A 19385-nucleotide genomic window follows, 5' to 3' on the forward strand; every position below is an offset into this window, starting at 1 on the left:
GATTTGAAAGAGTGACAGAGAGAAAGATCTTCCATCTGCTGGTTAACTCCTGAAATAACTGCAATAAATGGAATTCTTCCAGACTAAAGCCAGGAGCCTAGGACTCTATCTGGGTCTCATGTGGGTGGCAGGAGCCCAGCTACTTGGAACATCATCTACTGCCTTCACAGCCACACCTGCTGAATCTGTAGTGGAGCAGACTGGACTCAAACCAGGATTCGGGAATGGAATGCTGCCTTGCTGGCTAAAGCTAAACCACAAGGCCAGCCCAGTATGCAGTCATTTAAAATTCCTATTCATTGAAAGAATTTTAATGACACAGTGAAATGTTTTAAATATTTTTGTGAAAAAATATAAATTACATGTTATGATGTTAATTGCAAAATGCATGGGAAAATGCCAAATTTTTCAATTTAGTTCCTTCATGCATGCTAGTAAACTAAAGTTTGATTTCTTCATTATATTTTTCTTGATTTTCAAAATTTTTTAGAGCTAGCATACATTATTTAAAATCAATTAAACATATTTTTAACTACTTTTAAATTTATAAACCAAGATTGGCATTGTGATGTAGCAGGTAAAGCTGTCTTCCACACCAGCATCCCATATGTGCACTGGTTCGTATACTGGCTGTTCCGCTTCCAATCCAGCTCCCTATTAATGGCCTGGGAAAAAGCAGGGGAAGATGGCCCCTAGTAATTTTTAGTGCCTGCCAACCAAGTGGAAAACCCGGATGAAATTGCTTGTCTTTAGGCTGGCCCAGTGCTGGCCATTGCAGCCTTCTAAGGAGTGAATCAGCACGTGGAAGATCTCTCTCTTCCTCTGTGCCTCCCTGTATCTCTGTAACTCAGATTTTCAAATAATCTAAAAGAAAAAAAAAATCCATAAGCCCTCCAAAAAATTTGGATAAAACTCTTAAGAGCAAATAGAAGTCTATCATAATCACTTATAAAGTTAAAAACTAAGGATGTTTAAAGAAACCACAGTAGCATGATGTTTTGTTTAAGTCTGTGCATTTGTCCATTCTACAACTATTGAGCACCTATTATGTGCCAAGCATGTCTTAGGTGGTGTGGCTGTAATTATCAGCACTCGACGTATTCTATTACCGAAGAATTTAGTTTGCCAGAAAAAATTGCAAAATAAGATGGTAGTTCTGATAAAACATATTTCTCATGCTAGTGATGTAAACAGGACATTTTGGGATCTTTTCCCAGAGAGCTTACTAGTGAGGGAAATACACACTTAAAGATGGTTTGCTGGAGGAGGAGATATTCTCAGCTATGTTTAAATTTGTTCTACATTGTGGCTCAGCAGTTAAGCCACTGATTCAGACACCTGTTTCCCATGCTGGAGTGCTGGTTCAAATCCCAGCTACTCCGCTTCCAATCAGGAGTTCTGCTAAGGTGTCAGATGATGGTTCAAATTGTTGGGCTGCTGCAGCCCACATGGGAAACCCAGATGGAATCCCAGGCTTCAACCTGGCCCAACCCTGGCTATTGTGGGCATTAGGGGAGTGAACTGGATAACAGAAGATAGATATGGCTGGAATATAGTCAACTATGATTTGTTTGTTGTTTACTATTCAAACCTAGCAAGTTTGTGTTTGACTAAGACCCTCTGTCTCCCTCTCTCTCCCTCCCTCTCCCTCCCTCTCTCCCTATTTCTTTCTCTCTCTCTGTCACTGTCACTGTCTCATGGTCACTCTGCCTTTCAAGTAGATGAAAATAAATACTAAATAGATTCTATTTGTCTCAGTAGAGAATCTTTACAGATTTTTATCTTATACATTTTAGCAGCAATAGAGCAGTGGCGATCAGAAGGTAGAATTGCTGTCTGGTTACACGTTCCCATCCTCCAAAGCCGGTTTATCGCCCCTGCGGCTTCCCTGGGCTTCAGCTTTCACCACGCAGAACGGGATTCCGCAACGCTGACTCTCTGGCTGAGGGAAGGGCCCAGCAGACTACCAGGATATGCTACACATCAAGTGGGAGTTGCAGGTCAGTTTCAAACTCATAATAACCACAATTAATATTAAAAGTTCACCCAATTTCTTACTTCTTCCAGTTAAGCAAATAGTTTATTCACAGGGAATGAATTATTTGAAAAAACAACCATCTTTAGAGTATTCATACTTTTATATCTTTTTTGAACCTTATCTAGTGTGCATGAATTTACTTTTGTTCCTGGAACCTTTTATTTAAGGTTTATAAATTTTGTGCATTTCATATATACAAATTTAGAAATATAGTAATTCAACTCCTCCTGCCCTCATTCCCACCCTTCTTACTCCTCCCTCTCCTATTCTCATTGTTTTTACTAAGATAATTTTCAATTAACTTCATACACATGACATTAACCCTAACTGTGAGTTCAACAAATATTATGGAAAAAATCAAAAAATAAAAAAACTGTGCCTCAACAATCTAAGCAAGGGCTGTTCAAAGTCATTGCATTGCACAGTGTCAGTTTCACTTCTATAGATTACATTTTAAATACTCCATTAGTTACCACAGATCAGGGAGAACATATGGTATTTGTCTTTTTGGGACTGGCTTATTTCAATAAGTATAATGTTTACCAATTGCATCAATTTTGTTGCAAACAATAGGATTTAATTTTTGTTACCACTGTATAGTATTTCATGGTATGAATATGGTATATTACATATACCACATATGTATATATATGTAATATAATGTTACATATATATGTATATAACATATGCATATATATGTATATATGTATATAATATACATACATATAATGTAATATAAATATGGTATATTACATATACCATAATTTCTTTATCCTGTCAATAGCTAATAAACATCTGGGCTGATTCTATATCTTAGCTATTGTGAATTGAGCTGCAGTGAACATGGGGGTATAGATAATTATTTCATATGCTGATTTCATTTTCTTTGGGGAAATTCCCAGAATCGGGATGGCCGGGTCATATGGTAGGTCTATATTCAGATTTCTGAAGTATCTTCATACTGTCTTCCACAGTGGCTGTACCAGTTTACATTCCCACCAACAGTGGATTACGGTACTTTTTTCCCCACATCCTCACCAGCATTTGCTGTATGTTGATTTATATATGAAAGCCATTATAACTGGGGTGAGGTAAAACCTCATTGTGGTTTTGATTTGCATTTCCCGCATGGCTAGTGATCCTGAGCATTTTTTTTCAAGTGTCTGTTGGTCATTTGAAAGTCCTCTTTTGAAAAATACCTGTTCAACTCCTTTGCCCATTTCTTAATTGGATTATTTGTTTCATTGTTGTTGAGTTTCTAGACCTCTTTATATATTGTGGATAGTAATCAGTTGCGTAGTTTGAAAATATTTTCTCTCATTCTCTCAGTTGCCCCTTCACTTTTCTGAGTGCTTCTTTTGCAGTGCAGAAGCTTCTCAATTTGATGTAATCCAATTTGTCAATTTTGGCTTTGATTGCCTATGTTTCTGGGCCTTTTCCAAGATGTCTTTGCCTATGCCAATGTCTTGCAGGATTTCCCCAATGTTCTCTAATAATTTGATGATAATATTGAGTCATAGATTTAGGTCTTTGACCCATTTTGAGTGGATTTTTTGTAAGGTGTGAGGTAGGGTCTTCCTTCATACTTCTGCTTGTGGAAATCCAGTTTTCCCAGTACCATTTGTTGAAGAGACTGCTCTTGCTCCAGAGATTGATTTTAGCTCCTTTGTCAAAGAGAAGTTGGTTGTAGAGACATGGGTTGATTTCTGGCATTTCTATTCTGTCCCGTTGGTTTATCCATCTGTTTTAGTACCAGTACCAGTCTGTTTTGATTATAACTGCCCGGTAGTATGTCTTGAAATCTGGTATTTTGATGCCTGTGGCTTTGCTTTTATTGTTTAAGTTTCCATTATATATTCAGGGTCTCCTGTGTTTCCATATGAATTTCAGTATTTTTTTTTCTAGATCTGAGAAGAATATCATTGTTATTTTTATTGGGATCTCATTAAATCTGTAAATTGCTTTTGGTAGTATGGACATTTTGATGAACATGGAGGATTTTTCCTTTTTTTTTTTTTGTCTCCTATTTCTTTCATGTTTTCTAATTCTCTTCGTAGAGATCTTGATATCTTTGGTTAAATTTATTCCAAGGTATTTGACTTTTTTGTAGCTATTGTGAATGGCTGCAACGGCCAGGGCTGCACCAATCCGAAGCCAGGAGCCGGGAGCCCCTTCCAGCTCTTCCACATGGGTACAGGGGCCCAAGGACTTGGGCTGTTTTCTACTGCCTTCCCAGGCCAGAGCAGAGAGCTGGATCAGAAGTGGAGCAGCTGGGCCTCGAAGCAGCACCCATATGGGATGGCGGCACTGCAAGCGGCAACTTCACCTGCTGCGCCACAGTGCCAGCCCCCTGCAGATGAGTTCTCATAGCATTGTCTACACTGTGTTCCAAGGAGTAGTTAAAGGTTCAGAAACATAGAGGAGAGCAAAGTGAAACAGTTTTCTTCACTGTGGGATTTCTTAGAGACTTTATGTGCAATATGCAGCTCCAAGTGACGGGGGCGGGGAGGGGACGGAGAGACAGTATGTTGTAGTTTTCAAATGTATTTCACCCTTCTGTGAGATTTCTAAGTGATCATTTTTCCTGGAATCACAGTGTCAGGGCCAATGGATCAAAGGAAACTTGGCTACCCCGAGGGTTGTATTCCCTAGGTTGCAGGTGCTACTGGTCCAGGCTTGGGGAGCTCCTGCAGTGCAGCTGCTGCTCCTGACAGAGGGGACTGTAGTATGTGGCTGTTACGGATTGAAATGCCCCTCCAGAATCCATGAGGTATTTGCAGATGGGGTCTTGGAGAAATGACTAGGTACATGAGGTCATAAGAGGAGACCCACAAGGACTGTGCCAGGAGCTGTGGGGACAGAAGTAAAAGTCCATCTCTGCTCACCTGGGGCAGCAGAGCAGGTGCGTGAGTAAGCATCAGGCCAACACAGCAAGCCCTACAAGGCCACCTTCACAAAGAGTTCAGCTATTTACAACTGAAGACCCTTTACTGCCAAATAAAGATGAGAAGAGAAAAATCACTTTATTTTCAAGCTGCCGTCTTGTTTCATCTAGTTGATGCCAACCATCTGACAGCAGCTTCTCTGTAACCCTTGATTCCTGAAGTGTTCCACATATTCCAGGTCACAGCTCTATCAGCTTAAAGTAGACATGAGTAGCTTTTCCCTAAAGACCCAGGACTTGCCAGGAAGACAGCCAGCTCCCTTCTCCCTACACACAGGCTCCTTGGGGTCTGTAGTGGAAAGCACCCAGGCAGGAGGCTGACCACAGCCACTATCCTCACCCAGTCCCTCCAGGGGAACAAAGAAAATGCTGCTTCTCCAAATGGAGGGCCATAACATCAAGCAAAGTTCAAACACAAACGAAGCTCAACACCTGGGAGGCGACATTGAGAGCTTTCACTTTGCATCTCCCACTGCACTCTGGGAGCCCTTCTTACCCACTGCTGTGATTTTTCTCATCTTTCCCAATAGCAGAACTACATTGGAAGAATGAACTAGAAAAGGAAAAAACTCTAATCCTGGAAAAATGCTTTCTTAGACACACCTCTGTGGGATGAACATCAAGAAAACTGACATCCCTCTACCTCCCCTCTCCCACTCCCAACCCTGCCACACTCTCCTCTCCAGACACTCAGACATGTCCCCCAGAGAAAAGGTTCCAGGAGGAAGGGACCAAGGTGACTAGGTGCTGCTGTGTCCCCTCAGGTGGAAGCCAGGGCTGGCAGCACGGGCACCACCAGGTCAGTCTCTGAAACCCACCTGGGGACCCAAACTCCTGCTTCATGATCTGGTGCCCGCAGGGCACTGTTCCTTCTGGTAGATCTGGTGTGTTGCTGTCTGTCCTGGAGCTTGTCATGTAGCCAGTTTGTACTGAACTCCACCATGTGGTCCATGGGGCCTCCAGATGCGAAGGACTCAGGAGCAACTTGAGGGAGAGCAGATGGACCCTGGCTCTGTACAAGACTTTGTTCTTGACGTTTCCTAACCCTGAGAAGTATCTCTGGTCCAACAGTGTATAGCAGACAGGATGGGCCCAGTCCAAAGCTTCCAGGGCTTGCCCTCCATGGAACTTTTCAGACAGGATGTCAGAAGTGGCTCTGACCACTAGGGAAGAACTCCAAGACATCTGACAATCATAAAACACCAGAAAGCTGCCACTGCCCAAATAAAGGATCAGCCTGGGCATAGGGTCCCTCCAGTCACCGCTCTTGTTGGCTTTCTTCACTCTGGAGAACTGGTTCACCCAAATGCTGCCAAACAGAGCTGACTTGTGGCTACCTCTCAGCATCTGGCATGAGGCGATCCACCCCTAGACATTTGGGTGCCTTGTCTCCACTGGGGATGGCAAGCTCAGTAGCCTGGAGGACTCATCAGAAGCTGTCTGCTGGGCCCCACGGTCTGCTGTTGATCTATAGCCTCCACCTACTGGGCTCCTTTATGAAGCGTTTCTGGAAGTGGGTCATTTCCGTGGGTCTCCAGTTCTTCATCTGGATCAAATCTAATGAATAATTTCTTTCCATGGACCTGGGTGTCTTAGAGCCAGAGATTGAAGGTAACGTGGGTATAGCTTCTTGCTGCTGCCCCTTGTCTGGACCACCTCTGGCCCCCAAAGGGGGATACCGGTTGGTGAAATTTCCTTACCAGTGGTCCTTCTGGCATCCCTCTTGGGCACATGGACATGCTTCTCTTAGGTATTTCTGTGGAGGGGGTGAGAAGCAGCATGATGCGAACTGGCTGCCCATGGCGTGCCCTTTCTGCGCACGGGGGTCACCAGTGACATGCAAGGCTGGGGAAGAGCGAGAGCCATGGCAGGGGGTGGGGGTGGGGGGTTGTTACCACCCAAGGAGAGACTAAAAATGACTGCTTTCCACAAATCTTTTCCGCGTAGGGGTAGAGGAGCCCACAGAGGTGGGACCGAGGGCCACTGGCCACCCACAACAAAGAAATTGAATGGGGGACTGGCATCTAGGGACCCTTCCTAATATACCTGTCATTTAGTTTTCACTCTGAAAAACACAACAGTGCCCCGCTTTGCTCTAGGTGCCGCACAGCCCTCCCTGCCCCTACCCCTCCACAGGCCTCAAGTCAAAGTGGGGGCCCCTGGTCAGGCCAAGGAGGCAGGCGCCCAGCAAGCTGGCCAGGTTGCTGAACTCTCTGGCTCCGCAGTGCTACACTATGCCCACAGTGGCTCTGCTGCACACTTCAAATGCTCCCTTCCAGCTAGTATTTTGTTGAGGATTTTTGCATTTGTGTTCATCAGGGATATTGGTCTATAGATCTCTTTCTCTGTCATATCGTTTTCTGGCTTAGGATGCTGCAGGCTTCATAGAAGGAGTTTGGGAGGATTCCCTCCCTTCAGTTGTTTTGAGTAGCTTGAGAAGAATTGGAGTTAGTTCTTCTTTAAATGTCTGGTGGAATTCAGCAGTAAATCCATTTGGTCCTGGGCTTTTCTTTTTTGGGAGGGTCTTTATTACTGATTCAACTTCTGACTTGGTTATTGGTCTGTTTAGGTTTTCTATGTCTTCATGACTCAATTTTTTAGATTGCGTATGTCCAGGAATCTGTCGATTTCTAGGTTTCTCAATTTGTTGGCTTTTAGCTCAATGTATTAATTTCTGGTGATTCTTTTTATTTCTGTAGTATCTGTTGTTACATTTCCATTTTCATCTCTGGTTTTATCATTTGAATTGTCTTCCTCTTTTTTAGGTTAGTTGGGACAGTGGTGTGTCAATTTTGTTTATTTGTTCAAAAACCACCTCTTCATTTTGTTAATCTTTTGTATTGATGTTTGGGTTTCAATTTTGATTATTTTCTAATTATTTCTTTGCTCCTACAAATTTTGGCTTTGGTTTATGTTGCTTTTCTAGCTCCTTGATAGCTCATTTATTTCGTGCCTTTCCAATTTCTTAAAGTAGGCACCAATTGCTATAAAATTCCATCTTAACACTGCTTTTGTTGAATCTCATAAGTTTTGATGTGTTGTATTGTCATCTTCATTCATTTTCAGAAATTTAATCTTTTTTTGACAGGCAGAGTGGACAGTGAGAGAGAGAGACAGAGAGAAAGGTCTTCCTTTTTCCGTTGGTTCACCCCACAATGGCCGCTGTGGCTGCAGCCAGTGCACTGCGCTGATCCAAAGCCAGGAGCCAGGTGCTTCTCCTGGTCTCCCAATGCAGGTGCAGGGCCCAAGGACTTGGGCCATCCTCCACCGCACTCCCTGGCCACAGCAGAGAGCTGGACTGGAAGAGCAGCAACCCGGACAGAATCTGGCGCCCCAACCGGGACTAGAACCCGGGGTGCTGGCACCACAGGCAGAGGATTAGCATATTGAGCCGTGGCGCTGGCCTTTAATTTTTTTTAAAAGATTTATTTAGTTATTTGAAAGTCAGAGTTAACATGGAGAGAGAAGGAGAGGCAGAGAGGGAGAGGGGGAGGGGGAGGGAGGGAGAGGGAGAGAGGGTGACGGGGAGAGGGAGAGGGAGAGAGAGAGGTCTTCGATCTGCTGGTTCACTCCCCAATTGCCTGCAATGGTCAAAGCTGAGCCAATCCAAAGCCTGGAGCCAGGATCTTCTTCTGAGTTTCCCGCGTGGGTGCAGGGGCCCAAGAACTTGGGCCATCCTCTCTGGCTTTTCAGGCCACAGCAGAGAGCTGGATTGTAAGTGAAGCAGCTGGGACTTGAACCGGTGCCCATATGGGATGCCACCACTACAGGCAGCGAGTCAACCCACTATGACACAGCGCGAGCCCCAATTTCTCTTTTCATTTTTTATATGATTCAGTTCATTCAGGAGCATGTTGTTCAGTCTCCATGTGTTTGAATATGATCTAGAGATTCTTGAGTTGTTGAATTCCAGCTTCTTTGCATTGTGGTCCGAAAAGCTGCATGGTATGATTTTGATTTTTTTGAAATTGCTGAGATTTGCCTTATGGCCTAGCATTTGTTCTATCCTAGAGAAGGTTCCATGCACTGATGAGAAGAATGTATATTCTGCAGTGTAGGGTAAAAAGTTATATAGATAACTTTGGTGCATAGTGTTGATTAGCTCTGTTGTTTACTCTTGATTTTCTGTTAGTTGATCTGTATGTTGATGTTGCCCATTACTATTGTATAGGAATATATGTCTTCCTTTAGATCCATTAACATTTCCTTTAAATAGCCAGGCGCCCTATAATTGGGTGCATATACATTTATTATAGTCACATCTTTCTGTTGAATTGTTGTTGCAAGCACCACTTGTCATGTAGCTCAACAAGGCTAATGCAGTGTGTTGCAGCATGGGGAAGAATCACACAGAATTGTGATTGTCTTTTCAATATAATTATTTAATATTCAGTATCACTCTATATATTCACTGCACACATCTAAAGGTCAATACCACTAAATATGTCTTTAGTCCACAGATCATAACACACATCTGAGAGTAAAACAACTTCCAGAAATATCCAGCAATAGTAATAAGTATAACACATACAAAGTATAAAAGCATAGGTTCGGTCCAGCTCCGAGGTCAGCTCCGACAGCAGCTGGGATGTCCAGGCGAAGTTGGCTCCAGCAGAGTGGAGAGTTAACTGGAGAAGTTGAGGCCATTTACATTCAAAGTGACTATTGACAAGTAACAAATTGACCCTGCCATTTTTCCATAAATATTTCCATTGTTTTCTTTGGCTATTCTTTGTAATTTTACTGGGAGATTTTCTGTCTTCACCTTCTTTCATAGTGATGAGCATGTTTATGTGTTTCTGGGTGTAGCACATCCTTAAGCATCTTTTGTAAGGCTGGACGCATGGTGACAAATTTTTTCAATTTCTGTTTGTTATGGAAGGTCTTTATTTTACCTTCATTCATAATGAGAGCTTTGCAGTGTACAGTATTCTGGGTTGACAGTTTTTATCTATTTAAGATTTGGACTGTATCTCACCATTCTCTTCTAGCCTGTAGAGTTTCTGATGAAAAGTCAGCTGTGAGGTTAATTGGAGATCCTCTGAAAGTAATCTGTTGTATCTCTTGTGCACATTTTAGAATCTTCTTGTTTTACTGTGAAGAGTTTGACTGAAATGTGTTGTGGTGATGATCTTTTCTGGTCATGTCTATTAGGAGTTCTGTGTGATTCCTGTACTTGGACGTACCTTTCTTCTTTCTCCAAATTAAAGTTTTCTGTTATTATTTCACTAAAAAGGCCTCTAATGCATTCTCTCTATATACCTACAAGAACACCTAAGACTTGTATGTTGGATCATTTCATAGTATCCCATAAATCTACAACACTGTTACGTTTTCTAATTTCTTCTTCTTCCTCTTCCTCTTTTCCCTCTTTCTCTTCTCCCTCTTACTCTTCTCCCTCTTCTTCCTCCTCCTCTCCCTCCTGTTCCTCCTCTTCCTCCTCCTCCCCCTCCTTTTTTGGGTGTCTATAAAATTTCTAGAGATTTGTCTTCTTGGATATTCTTTATTTTGCCTCACTGAGTCTATTGTTAAGGCTTTACACTGCATTTGTTATTTGATCTATTGATTCTCCATTTCTTGTATTTTGTTTGATTTCCCTTTAAAATCTCAATTTCATGGGAAAAATATCATATATGTCATTATGTATTTCCTTAATTTGTAGATTTGCTTCTGATTTCTTCTGAGTAATTCTATGATTTATATTTTGAATTCCATTTCCAGCATTCTTCAATCTCATTCTCTTCTAATTCTAGTATCAAAGTGTTGGTGTGTTCCTTTGGGGGCATCTTCTTGTCTTCCTTATTCTCATTTCATGAATTTCTGTCCATATTTTTATATATTTGTAAATGTACTTGTTTTTTTTTTCTCTGATGTCTTTTATCTGTAGACTATGTCTCTGTGATGTAGTGGAGTGTCTGGTCTGTCAGTGAATATCTTGAGGCATGTGCTGGGTGTAGCCAAAGAGCTCTGTTCAGTGCTCCAGGGTGAGGGGAGTATCCAAGTTGACACCTAAGTTGGGCACAGGGCATGGTAAATCTCTCTTTTTTTTAATCAGAGGAAAAGGTTTGATCACGTCTCTTGGCATAATTACATGCAGCCTCACATCCTCTCCTCCAAAGCAACCAATGCCTGGGCTCTATCCCCAGTGGCTGCAGTCGTCTTCTTCATCTGCACTGCTACAAGGAGTACACAAAGGATGTTTGCAGCATGGACCCTGCAGCAGTGACCTTCACCAGTCATTCGGGGAGCTCCACGCATGTGAAGCTGTCCACAATGACTGCCCAAAGTCCCAGCCACACCCTGCACCCTCCCATGCAGTCACAGTGTTTCCACAGTCCTAGCACAGAAGGCTCCCACAGTCACAGAGGACTGAAATCTACTCTGCCCTATCAATCTATCCCATCCTTAGAGAGGTGAAGATGCTCCCAGGGCCAGCCACCTGTTGGTACTTTGTCCAGGCAACCTAAGCCCCAGAGTCTGACAGGCTGGGAGTCTGGGGGCTCTTCACAGTCCTAAGTGGGTATCCAGCCCTATGTCAGTCCGCTAGCCAGTCACAGGTGTCCCCTCTCAGCTGGTATCTGGGCACTCAGAAACAAGCTGTCGCAGCTGTTACATATGTCCAAAACAGTGTCCATCCTGTCTCAGCTAGTTGCAGGGATTCATTGTCAGGGGGTCAGAGAGAGAGAAACGTGCCCCTTTTTTTCTTCTGGGTTGGCAGGTACAATGTCCTCTACAGGTATGCAGACTGGACTCACACCAGGCTTTCAGTGCAGCTTTATCACCAGTGGCTTGGGCTGCTGCAGTCTGGTCTCACCTCCTCTCTAAAGCTGGTGCTAAGGCTCTCAGCTGCTGGGGTCCTGTGCTGTGTCCGTGCTGTCCATCCACACCCTCTATGTTGATCCACAGCATCCTTGTAACTTCCATGGAGTTTCCACTGTAGTTTCCACCCTAACTCTTGCTGAGAGTGAATGCTCTCCACTTTTTATTTAATCTGAGATTTTTTTAAATTTAAGTTATGCAAGTTCTGTGTATTTAATATATACAGATTTAGGAACATAGTGATACTTCCCCCCTTACCCTCCTTCCCACCCAAGCTCCAACCCTTCCTCCTCCCTCTCACGTTCCCATTCTTAATTTTTTTTTTTTTTTTTGACAGGCAGAGTGGACAGTGAGAGAGAGAGACAGAGAGATAGGTCTTCCTTTTGCCGTTGGTTCACTCTCCAATGGCCGCCGCGGCCGGCGCGCTGCGGCCGGCGTACCGCGCTGATCCGATGGCAGGAGCCAGGAGCCAGGTGCTTTTCCTGGTCTCCCATGGGGTGCAGGGCCCAAGCACCTGGGCCATCCTCCACTGCACTCTCTGGCCGCAGCAGAGGGCTGGCCTGGAAGAGGGGCAACCGGGACAGAATCTGGCGCCCCGACCGGGACTAGAACCCGGTGTGCCAGCGCCGCTAGGCGGAGGATTAGCCTAGTGAGCCGTGGCGCCGGCCCCATTCTTAATTTTTACAATCATCTATTTTCAGTTTACTTAATGATTGCATAGTTAACCCTGCACTAAATAAGAGTTCAACAAATAGTATGAAGGAAAAAAAAAAAAAAAAAACCAGAAACACTGTTCTTCAAGAGAAGAAACGAGGGCTATAAACATTCATCAAATCTCAAAATATCCATTTCACTCCTAAACATTACATTTTAGGTATTTTATTAGTTACCTCAGATCAGGAAAACATATGATACCTTTTTCAGAGTGGCTTACTTCACTGCAACTGGGACTTGAACCAGCAATTATGTGGTTTGTTGGCATCACAGGTTGATGCTTAACCAACTGTGCCACCACACCAGCTCCAAAACTTGACCAGATTTAAATAACAACTCAGTGGGTTGGCTCTGTGGTGTAGTGGGTAAAGATGCCACCATGTGGGTACCAGTTCAGGTCCCAGTTTTTCCACTTCTGATCCAGCTCTCTGCTGTGGCCTGGAAAAGCAGAAGATGGCCAAAGTGCTTGGGCCCCTGCAGCCACATGAGAGACCTGAAAGAAGCTCCTGGCTTTGACCTGGCCATGTGGCCATTTGGAAAGTGAACCAGTTACTGTAAGATATCTCCCCACTCCCCAACAAGTCTGCCTTTCCAATATCCTTTAAAAAAATTATTTTGGGTTATGCAAATTCATATTTTTCATATTTACAGATTTAGGAACATAGTAATAGTTCCTACCCTATACTCCCTCCCGCCCACACTCCAGCCCTTCTTCCTCTTCCCTCTCCTAATCCTACTCTTAACTTTTTTTCTTTTTTAAGAAAACTTTTATTTAATGAATACAAATTTCATAAGTACAACTTTAGAAATATAGTGGTTCTTCCCCCCAATACCCATACTCCCAATAACCCTCTCCTCCCACCTCCCCCTCCCTCTCCCATCCCATTCTTCATTAAGATTTGATTTTAATTAACTTTATATACAGAAGGCCAACTCTATACTGAGTAAAGATTTCAACTATTTGCACCCACACACACAAAGTATAGAGAAATGTTTGAAAACAAATTTTACAGTTAATTCTCATGGTACAACTCATTAAAGACAGAGGTCCTGCATGGGGAGTAAGTGCATGGTGACTCCTGTTGTTAATTTAACAATTAACACTCTTATGTATGACGTCAGTGATCACCTGAGGCTCTTGACATGAGCTGTCGAGGCTTATTATAAAAGCCTTTTGAATCCACAGTCTCCATCAGTATTTTGACAGGGCCATAAGCAAAGCGGAAGTTCTCTCTTCCTTTCAGAGAAAAGTACATCCTTCTTTGATAGCCACTCCTTTCCACTGGGGTCTCACAGAGATTCTTCATGTAGGATTTTTTTTTTTTTTTTTTTTTTTTTTTGCCACAGTGTCTTGGTATTCCATGCCTGAAATGTTCTTATGGGCTTTTCAGCCAGATCAGAATGCCTTAAGTGCTGATTCTGAGGTCAGAGTGCTGTATAGGGTATTTTTCATTCTGTGAGTCAGTTGTGAGGACTGCTTCCCATGTTGGAACATTCTCTCCATTTTAATTCTATCTATTGTTATTACCAGACACTGGATCTTATTTTTATGATCCCTTTGACACTTAATCCTATCCAAATGATCAATTAAACGCATAATAAGGAATTATTGCCACCTAGATTAATGGAATTTAGAGTGCCATGACAAGTTTTTAGTTTTCTGTTAGAAGTAAGTCCATGGGAATGTATGCAGAACTATATAGCTCCTCTTGCTCTTATTCCCACTCTTACTGGGATGTATTTTCAGTTGACTTTATACACATATGATTAATTCTATGCTAAGTAAAGAGTTCAAGCAATGGTATTAATAGGCAAAAAATAATAATAAAAAAATAAAATGAAAGGACTTCCTCAACACTCAAGTCAGGGCTGTTCAAGTCATTGCTTCTCATAGTGTCAATTTCACTTCTGCAGGTTTCCTTTTAGGTGCTCTGTTACCACAGATCAGGGGGAACATATGATATTTGTTCCTTTGGGACTGGCTTATCACTAAGTATGATGTTTTTCACATTCATCCATTTTATTAAAAATGACTGGATTTCATTTTTTTAACTGTTGTGTAGTATTCCATAAAGTACATATCCCATAATTTCTTTATCCAGTCTTCAGTTGATGAACATTTAGGTTGATTCCATGTCTTAGCTAGTATGAATTGAGCTGCAATAAACATAGGGATGCAGACAGCTCTTTTAATTTGCAGATTTCACTTCCTTTGGTTACACTCCAAGGAGTGGGATGGCTGGGTCATATGGTACAACTATGTTCAGATTTCTGAGGTATCTCCAAACTGTTTTCCATAATTGTTTTACCAACAGTGGATTAGGGTACCTTTTTCCCCCACATCCTTGCCAGCACTTGTTTGTTGATTTATGTATGAAAGCCTCTGTAACTGTGGTGAGGTGAAACCTCATTGTGGTTTTGATTTGCATTTCCTTGATGGTTAGTGATCCTGAGCATTATTTCATGTGTCTGTTGGCCATTTGGATTTCCTCTTTTGGAAAATGTCTGTTTAAGTCCTTTGCCCATTTTTTTTTTTTTTTTTTGACAGGCAGAGTGGACAGTGAGAGAGAGAGACAGAGAGAAAGGTCTTCCTTTTGCCGTTGGTTCACCCTCCAATGGCCGCCGCGGCCGGCGCGCTGCAGCTTGCCCATTTCTTAACTGGGATTATTTTGTTGTTGTGGAGTTTCTTGATCTCCTTATATATTTTGCATGGTTTGCAAATAATTTCTTCCAATCTGTTGGTAGCCTCTTCACTTTCCTGACTGTTTCTTTTGCAGTATAGAGGCTTCTCAATTTGATGTAATCCCATTTGTTAAATTTGGTTTTTATTGCCTGTGCCTTTGAGGTCTTTGCCTATGCCAAAGTCTTGTAGGATTTCCCCAATGCTCTCTAATAATTTGGTGGTATCAGGTCATAGATATAAGTCTTTAATCCATTTTGAATGGATTTTTTGTGTAAGGTGTAAAGTGGCGTCATGGTTTATACTACTGCATGTGGAAATCCAGTTGTCCCAGCACCATTTGTTGAAGAGATTGTCCTTGCTCCAGGGATTGGTTTTAGCTCCTTGGTCAAATATAAGATGCATGGATTGATTTCTGGCATTTTTATTCTGTCCCATTCATCTATCCTCTGTTTTTGTACCAGTATCAGGCTGTTTTGCTTATAACTGCCCCATAGTATGTCTAATATTGTGATGCTTCCAGCTCTATTTTTGTTGTACAAGATTGTTTTAGCTATTTGAGGTCTCCCATGCCTCCATATGAATTTCAGCATTTTTTCCTGATCTGAGAAGAGTGTCTTTGGTATTTTGATTGGTATTGCATTGAATCTATAATTGCTTTTGGAAGAATGGACATTTTGATGATATTGATTCTTCCAATCCTTGAACATGGAAGATTTTTCCATTTTTTAGTATCCTCTTCTGTTTCTTTCTTTAAAGTTTTATAATTCTCATCATAGAGATCTTTGACCTCCTTGGTTAAATTTAGTCCAAGGTATTTGATTTTTTTGTAGCTATTGTAAATGGGATTGATCTTAGAACTTCTTTCTCAGCCATGGCATTGTCTGTGTATACAAAGGCCGTTGATTTTTTTGTATTGACTTTATACCCTGCTACTTTACCAAACTCTTCTATGAGTTTCAATAATCTCTTGGTGGAGTCTTTTGGAACCCCTCTATGTATAATTATGTCACCTGAAAATAGGGATAGTTTGACTTCATCTTTCCCAATTTAAATCTCTTTCATTTTTTTTCTTGCCTAATAGCCCTGGCTAAAACTTTCAGGACTTTATTGAATAGCAGTGGTGAGAGTGGACATCCTTGTCTGGTTCCAGATCTCAGTTGAAATGTTTCCAACTTTTCCCCATTCAATAGGACGCTGGCCATGGGTTGCCATAAATTGCCTTAATTGTGTTGAGGAATGTTCCTTCTAATCCCAGTTTGCTTAGAGTTTTTATCATGAAAGGGTGTTGTATTTTGTCAAATGCTTTCTCTGCATCTATTGAGATAATCTATGGTTTTTATTCTTCAGTTTGTTAAAGTGATGTACCACATTGATTTGCGAATGTTGAACCATTCCTGCATCCCAGGGCTAAATCCCACTTCATCCGTGTCAGTGATCTTTCTGATGTGTTGTTGGATTCGATTGGCCAGAATTTTGTTGAGGATTTTGTGTCTGTGTTCATCAGGGAAATTGGTCTGTAGTTCTTTGTCTGTTGCATCTTTTCCGGGTTTAGGAATTAAGGTGATGCTGGCTTCATGGAAAGAATTTGGGAGGATTCCATCCCTTTCAGTTGTTTTGAATAACTTGAGAAGAATTGGAGTTTAGTTCTTCTTCTTTAATGTCTGGTAGAATTAAACAGTGAAGCCATCTGGTCCTGGGCTTTTCTTTGTTGGGAGGGTCTTTATTACTGATTCAATTTCCGTCTTGGTTATGGGTCTGTTTAGGTTTTCTGTGTCTTCATGGCTCAATTTAATTAGGTTGTATGTGTCTAGGAATCTATCCATTTCTTCTAGGTTTCCAGGTTTGTTGGCATACAGCTCCTTGTAATTTCTGATGATTCTTTTATTTCTGTGGTATCTGTTGTTACATTTCCTTTTTAATCTCTAATTTTGTTGATTTGGGTCTTCTGTCTCCTTTTTTTAGTTATTTGGACAAATGATGTGTCAATTTTGTTTATTTTTTCAAAAAAACAGCTCTTTTGCTGATCTTTTGTATTTTTTTTTTGCTTTCAATTTTGTTGATTTATTCTCTAATTTTTTCTTTTTTCCTACTAGTTTTCAGTTTTGTTTGCTATTGTTTTTCTAGATCCTTGAGGTACATTGGTAGTTGATTTATTTAGTGCTTTTCCAATTTTTTGATGTAGGCACCAATTGCTATAAACATTCCTCGAAACACTGCTTTTGCTGTATCCCATAAATTTTGGTAAGTTTTATTGTCATCTTCATTTTTTTCTAAAAATTTTTTGATTTCTCTTTTGATTTCTTCTGTGACTCGCTGTTCTTTTATGAGTGTGTTGTACAGTCCATGTGTTTGTGTATGTTCTGGATATTTCTGAATTGCTGATTTCCAGCTTCATTGCATTGTGGTCCAAGAAGATGAATGGTATGATTTTGATTTTCTTTTTATTTGTTCAGACTTACTTTAAGGCCTAGCATGTGATCAATCCTAAAGAAGGTTCCATGCACAGGTGAGAAAAATGTGTATTCTATATCTGTAGGGAAGAAGGCTCTGTAGGTATCTGTTAGGTCTTTGTGGTCTGTGGTGTTGATTAACTCTGTTTCCTTGTTGATTTTCTGTTTGATTTATCTGTCCATTGGTGAAAGTAGGGTCTTTAAGTCCCCCATTACGATTGTATTTGAGTCTTTATATCCCTTTAAATCCCTTAACATTTCTTTCAAATAGCCAGGTGCCCTATTATCAGGTGCATATACATTTATAATAGTTACATCTTACTGTTGAATTGATCCTTTAATCATTATATAGTGTCTTTCTTTATCTCTTTTAATAGTTTTTGTTTTAATGTCTATTTTGTCTGATATTAGTATGACCACGCCAGCTCTTTTTTGGTTTCTGTTAGCATGGATTATCTTTTTCCATCCTTTCACTTTCACTTTCAATCTGTGTTGCATCTTTGTTGGTGCATTTCCTACACTTTTTTCTTTTAAACTGTTTATCCTTTGCCTAGCACAGAATATCATTCCCTAATCTGCCATCTTGGAATCTTCTAATAAATCTTTTTTTAAAAAAATTGATGTTAGAAACAACAGAAGGTAGATGTGACTGTAATACAGTTAACTATGGCTTTTTTTTTTATTGTTCTTCCAACCTAGCAAGCTTGTGTTTGACTAAGATCCTTTCTACCTACTAGCTAGTCTACCTGCAGTGAGCTTTCCTTGATCAGAATTCCTGTATCAAGTTCTTTACTGGCTTAGCTAAGGTTTTGTTCAAATACCTCTTTCTCAGAAAAGCTCCCAACCCATTTAAAGTAGTGTCCTCCTACATACCATTCCCATCAGTCTTTGTCCCTTTCCCCAGATGTTTTTCTTTATAACACTCATCACATTCTGAGATTACATTACATACTAAGTCTTCACAACATAATTTGGACTCTATGAAGGCACATTCCTTTATATGTCCTGTTCATTCCTTTATCTTCTGGCTAAGGACAGCATCCTGGCACAAAGCAGATGCTGAGTATTTCCTGAATGAATGGTTGGATAGATCTGGTGGAATGTAGCCCTCTGAGAGAGCAGCTGTGATGTTACAAAGGGGCAGTGTCATGCAGCCAGAAGAGCACTTCCCTGACAGTCACAGTCGCTGTGCAAACTCGGGCATTCATCACGATATTCATAGGAACTTTATGATGAATACCTAATATTACCTACTTGAAGCACTTAGCCCAGTGCTTGACTAATAGCAATAGTTACCTCTACTTCATCCTTGAGTTCTTGGACGTATTGAACTTTTATATCGTGACCACCAGAGGTCGCTCAAAGTGTGCTTTAGCAGTGCTGGTTTTTGTCTTTGTGCTTAGGTTTACAGCGAATTCTTTAGAGAAAGATCAATTTGAGTAACCACAAATTACTAAAATTTTACAGATTTCCTTTGCATTTCTTTGGCATTCTGTCACTTGTAAGGTCCAGTTAGATTATAGTTAACATTTTCTAATAGAAGTCAACATTAATGTTAATGTTATCTCTGTGGTTTGCCTTCTTCCTTTAAAATGCTACATATAGTTATTTTCATTTCCATTTCATTTACTTTTCCTTGTGTTACACTAACCTATCCTCTTTCTCTATTTTTCTCTACATAATATTTATCACTCTCTGATGTTCCATATAATTAGTTTTTTGTTTATTTGGCTCCTC

At 41.1% G+C, this 19385-nt stretch overlaps 1 protein-coding gene and 1 pseudogene across 13 annotated transcripts in view; one reads left to right on the forward strand and one right to left on the reverse strand.

Annotated features, from left to right (window-relative positions):
* NUDT6 (nudix hydrolase 6) overlaps window positions 1–19385 on the forward strand; it is a 54282-nt gene that overhangs the window by 4305 nt on the left and 30592 nt on the right. For 6 of the 13 annotated variants that reach the window (XM_089302535.1, XM_089302539.1, XM_051819841.3 and 3 more), the window contains exon 2: window positions 1797–2000. The exons of 3 other annotated variants lie outside the window; for them this stretch is intronic. Coding sequence is in view for 5 of the 10 variants with exons in the window: in XM_051819841.3 (XP_051675801.3) it covers window positions 1797–2000 (204 nt within the window). In the remaining 5 variants the exon portion in view is untranslated. Of the gene's footprint in view, window positions 1–1796; window positions 2001–19385 lie in introns of those variants that run through there. 4 more of the 13 variants (XM_089302532.1, XM_089302538.1, XM_089302533.1 and 1 more) reach the window with 2 other exon arrangements.
* LOC103350854 (endonuclease 8-like 2 pseudogene) lies at window positions 5586–6429 on the reverse strand (annotated as a pseudogene).

Source organism: Oryctolagus cuniculus, chromosome 8 (genome assembly GCF_051225735.1).
Source record: "Oryctolagus cuniculus isolate XC-2025 breed Fujian yellow rabbit chromosome 8, ASM5122573v1, whole genome shotgun sequence".
Lineage (NCBI taxonomy): Eukaryota > Metazoa > Chordata > Mammalia > Lagomorpha > Leporidae > Oryctolagus > Oryctolagus cuniculus.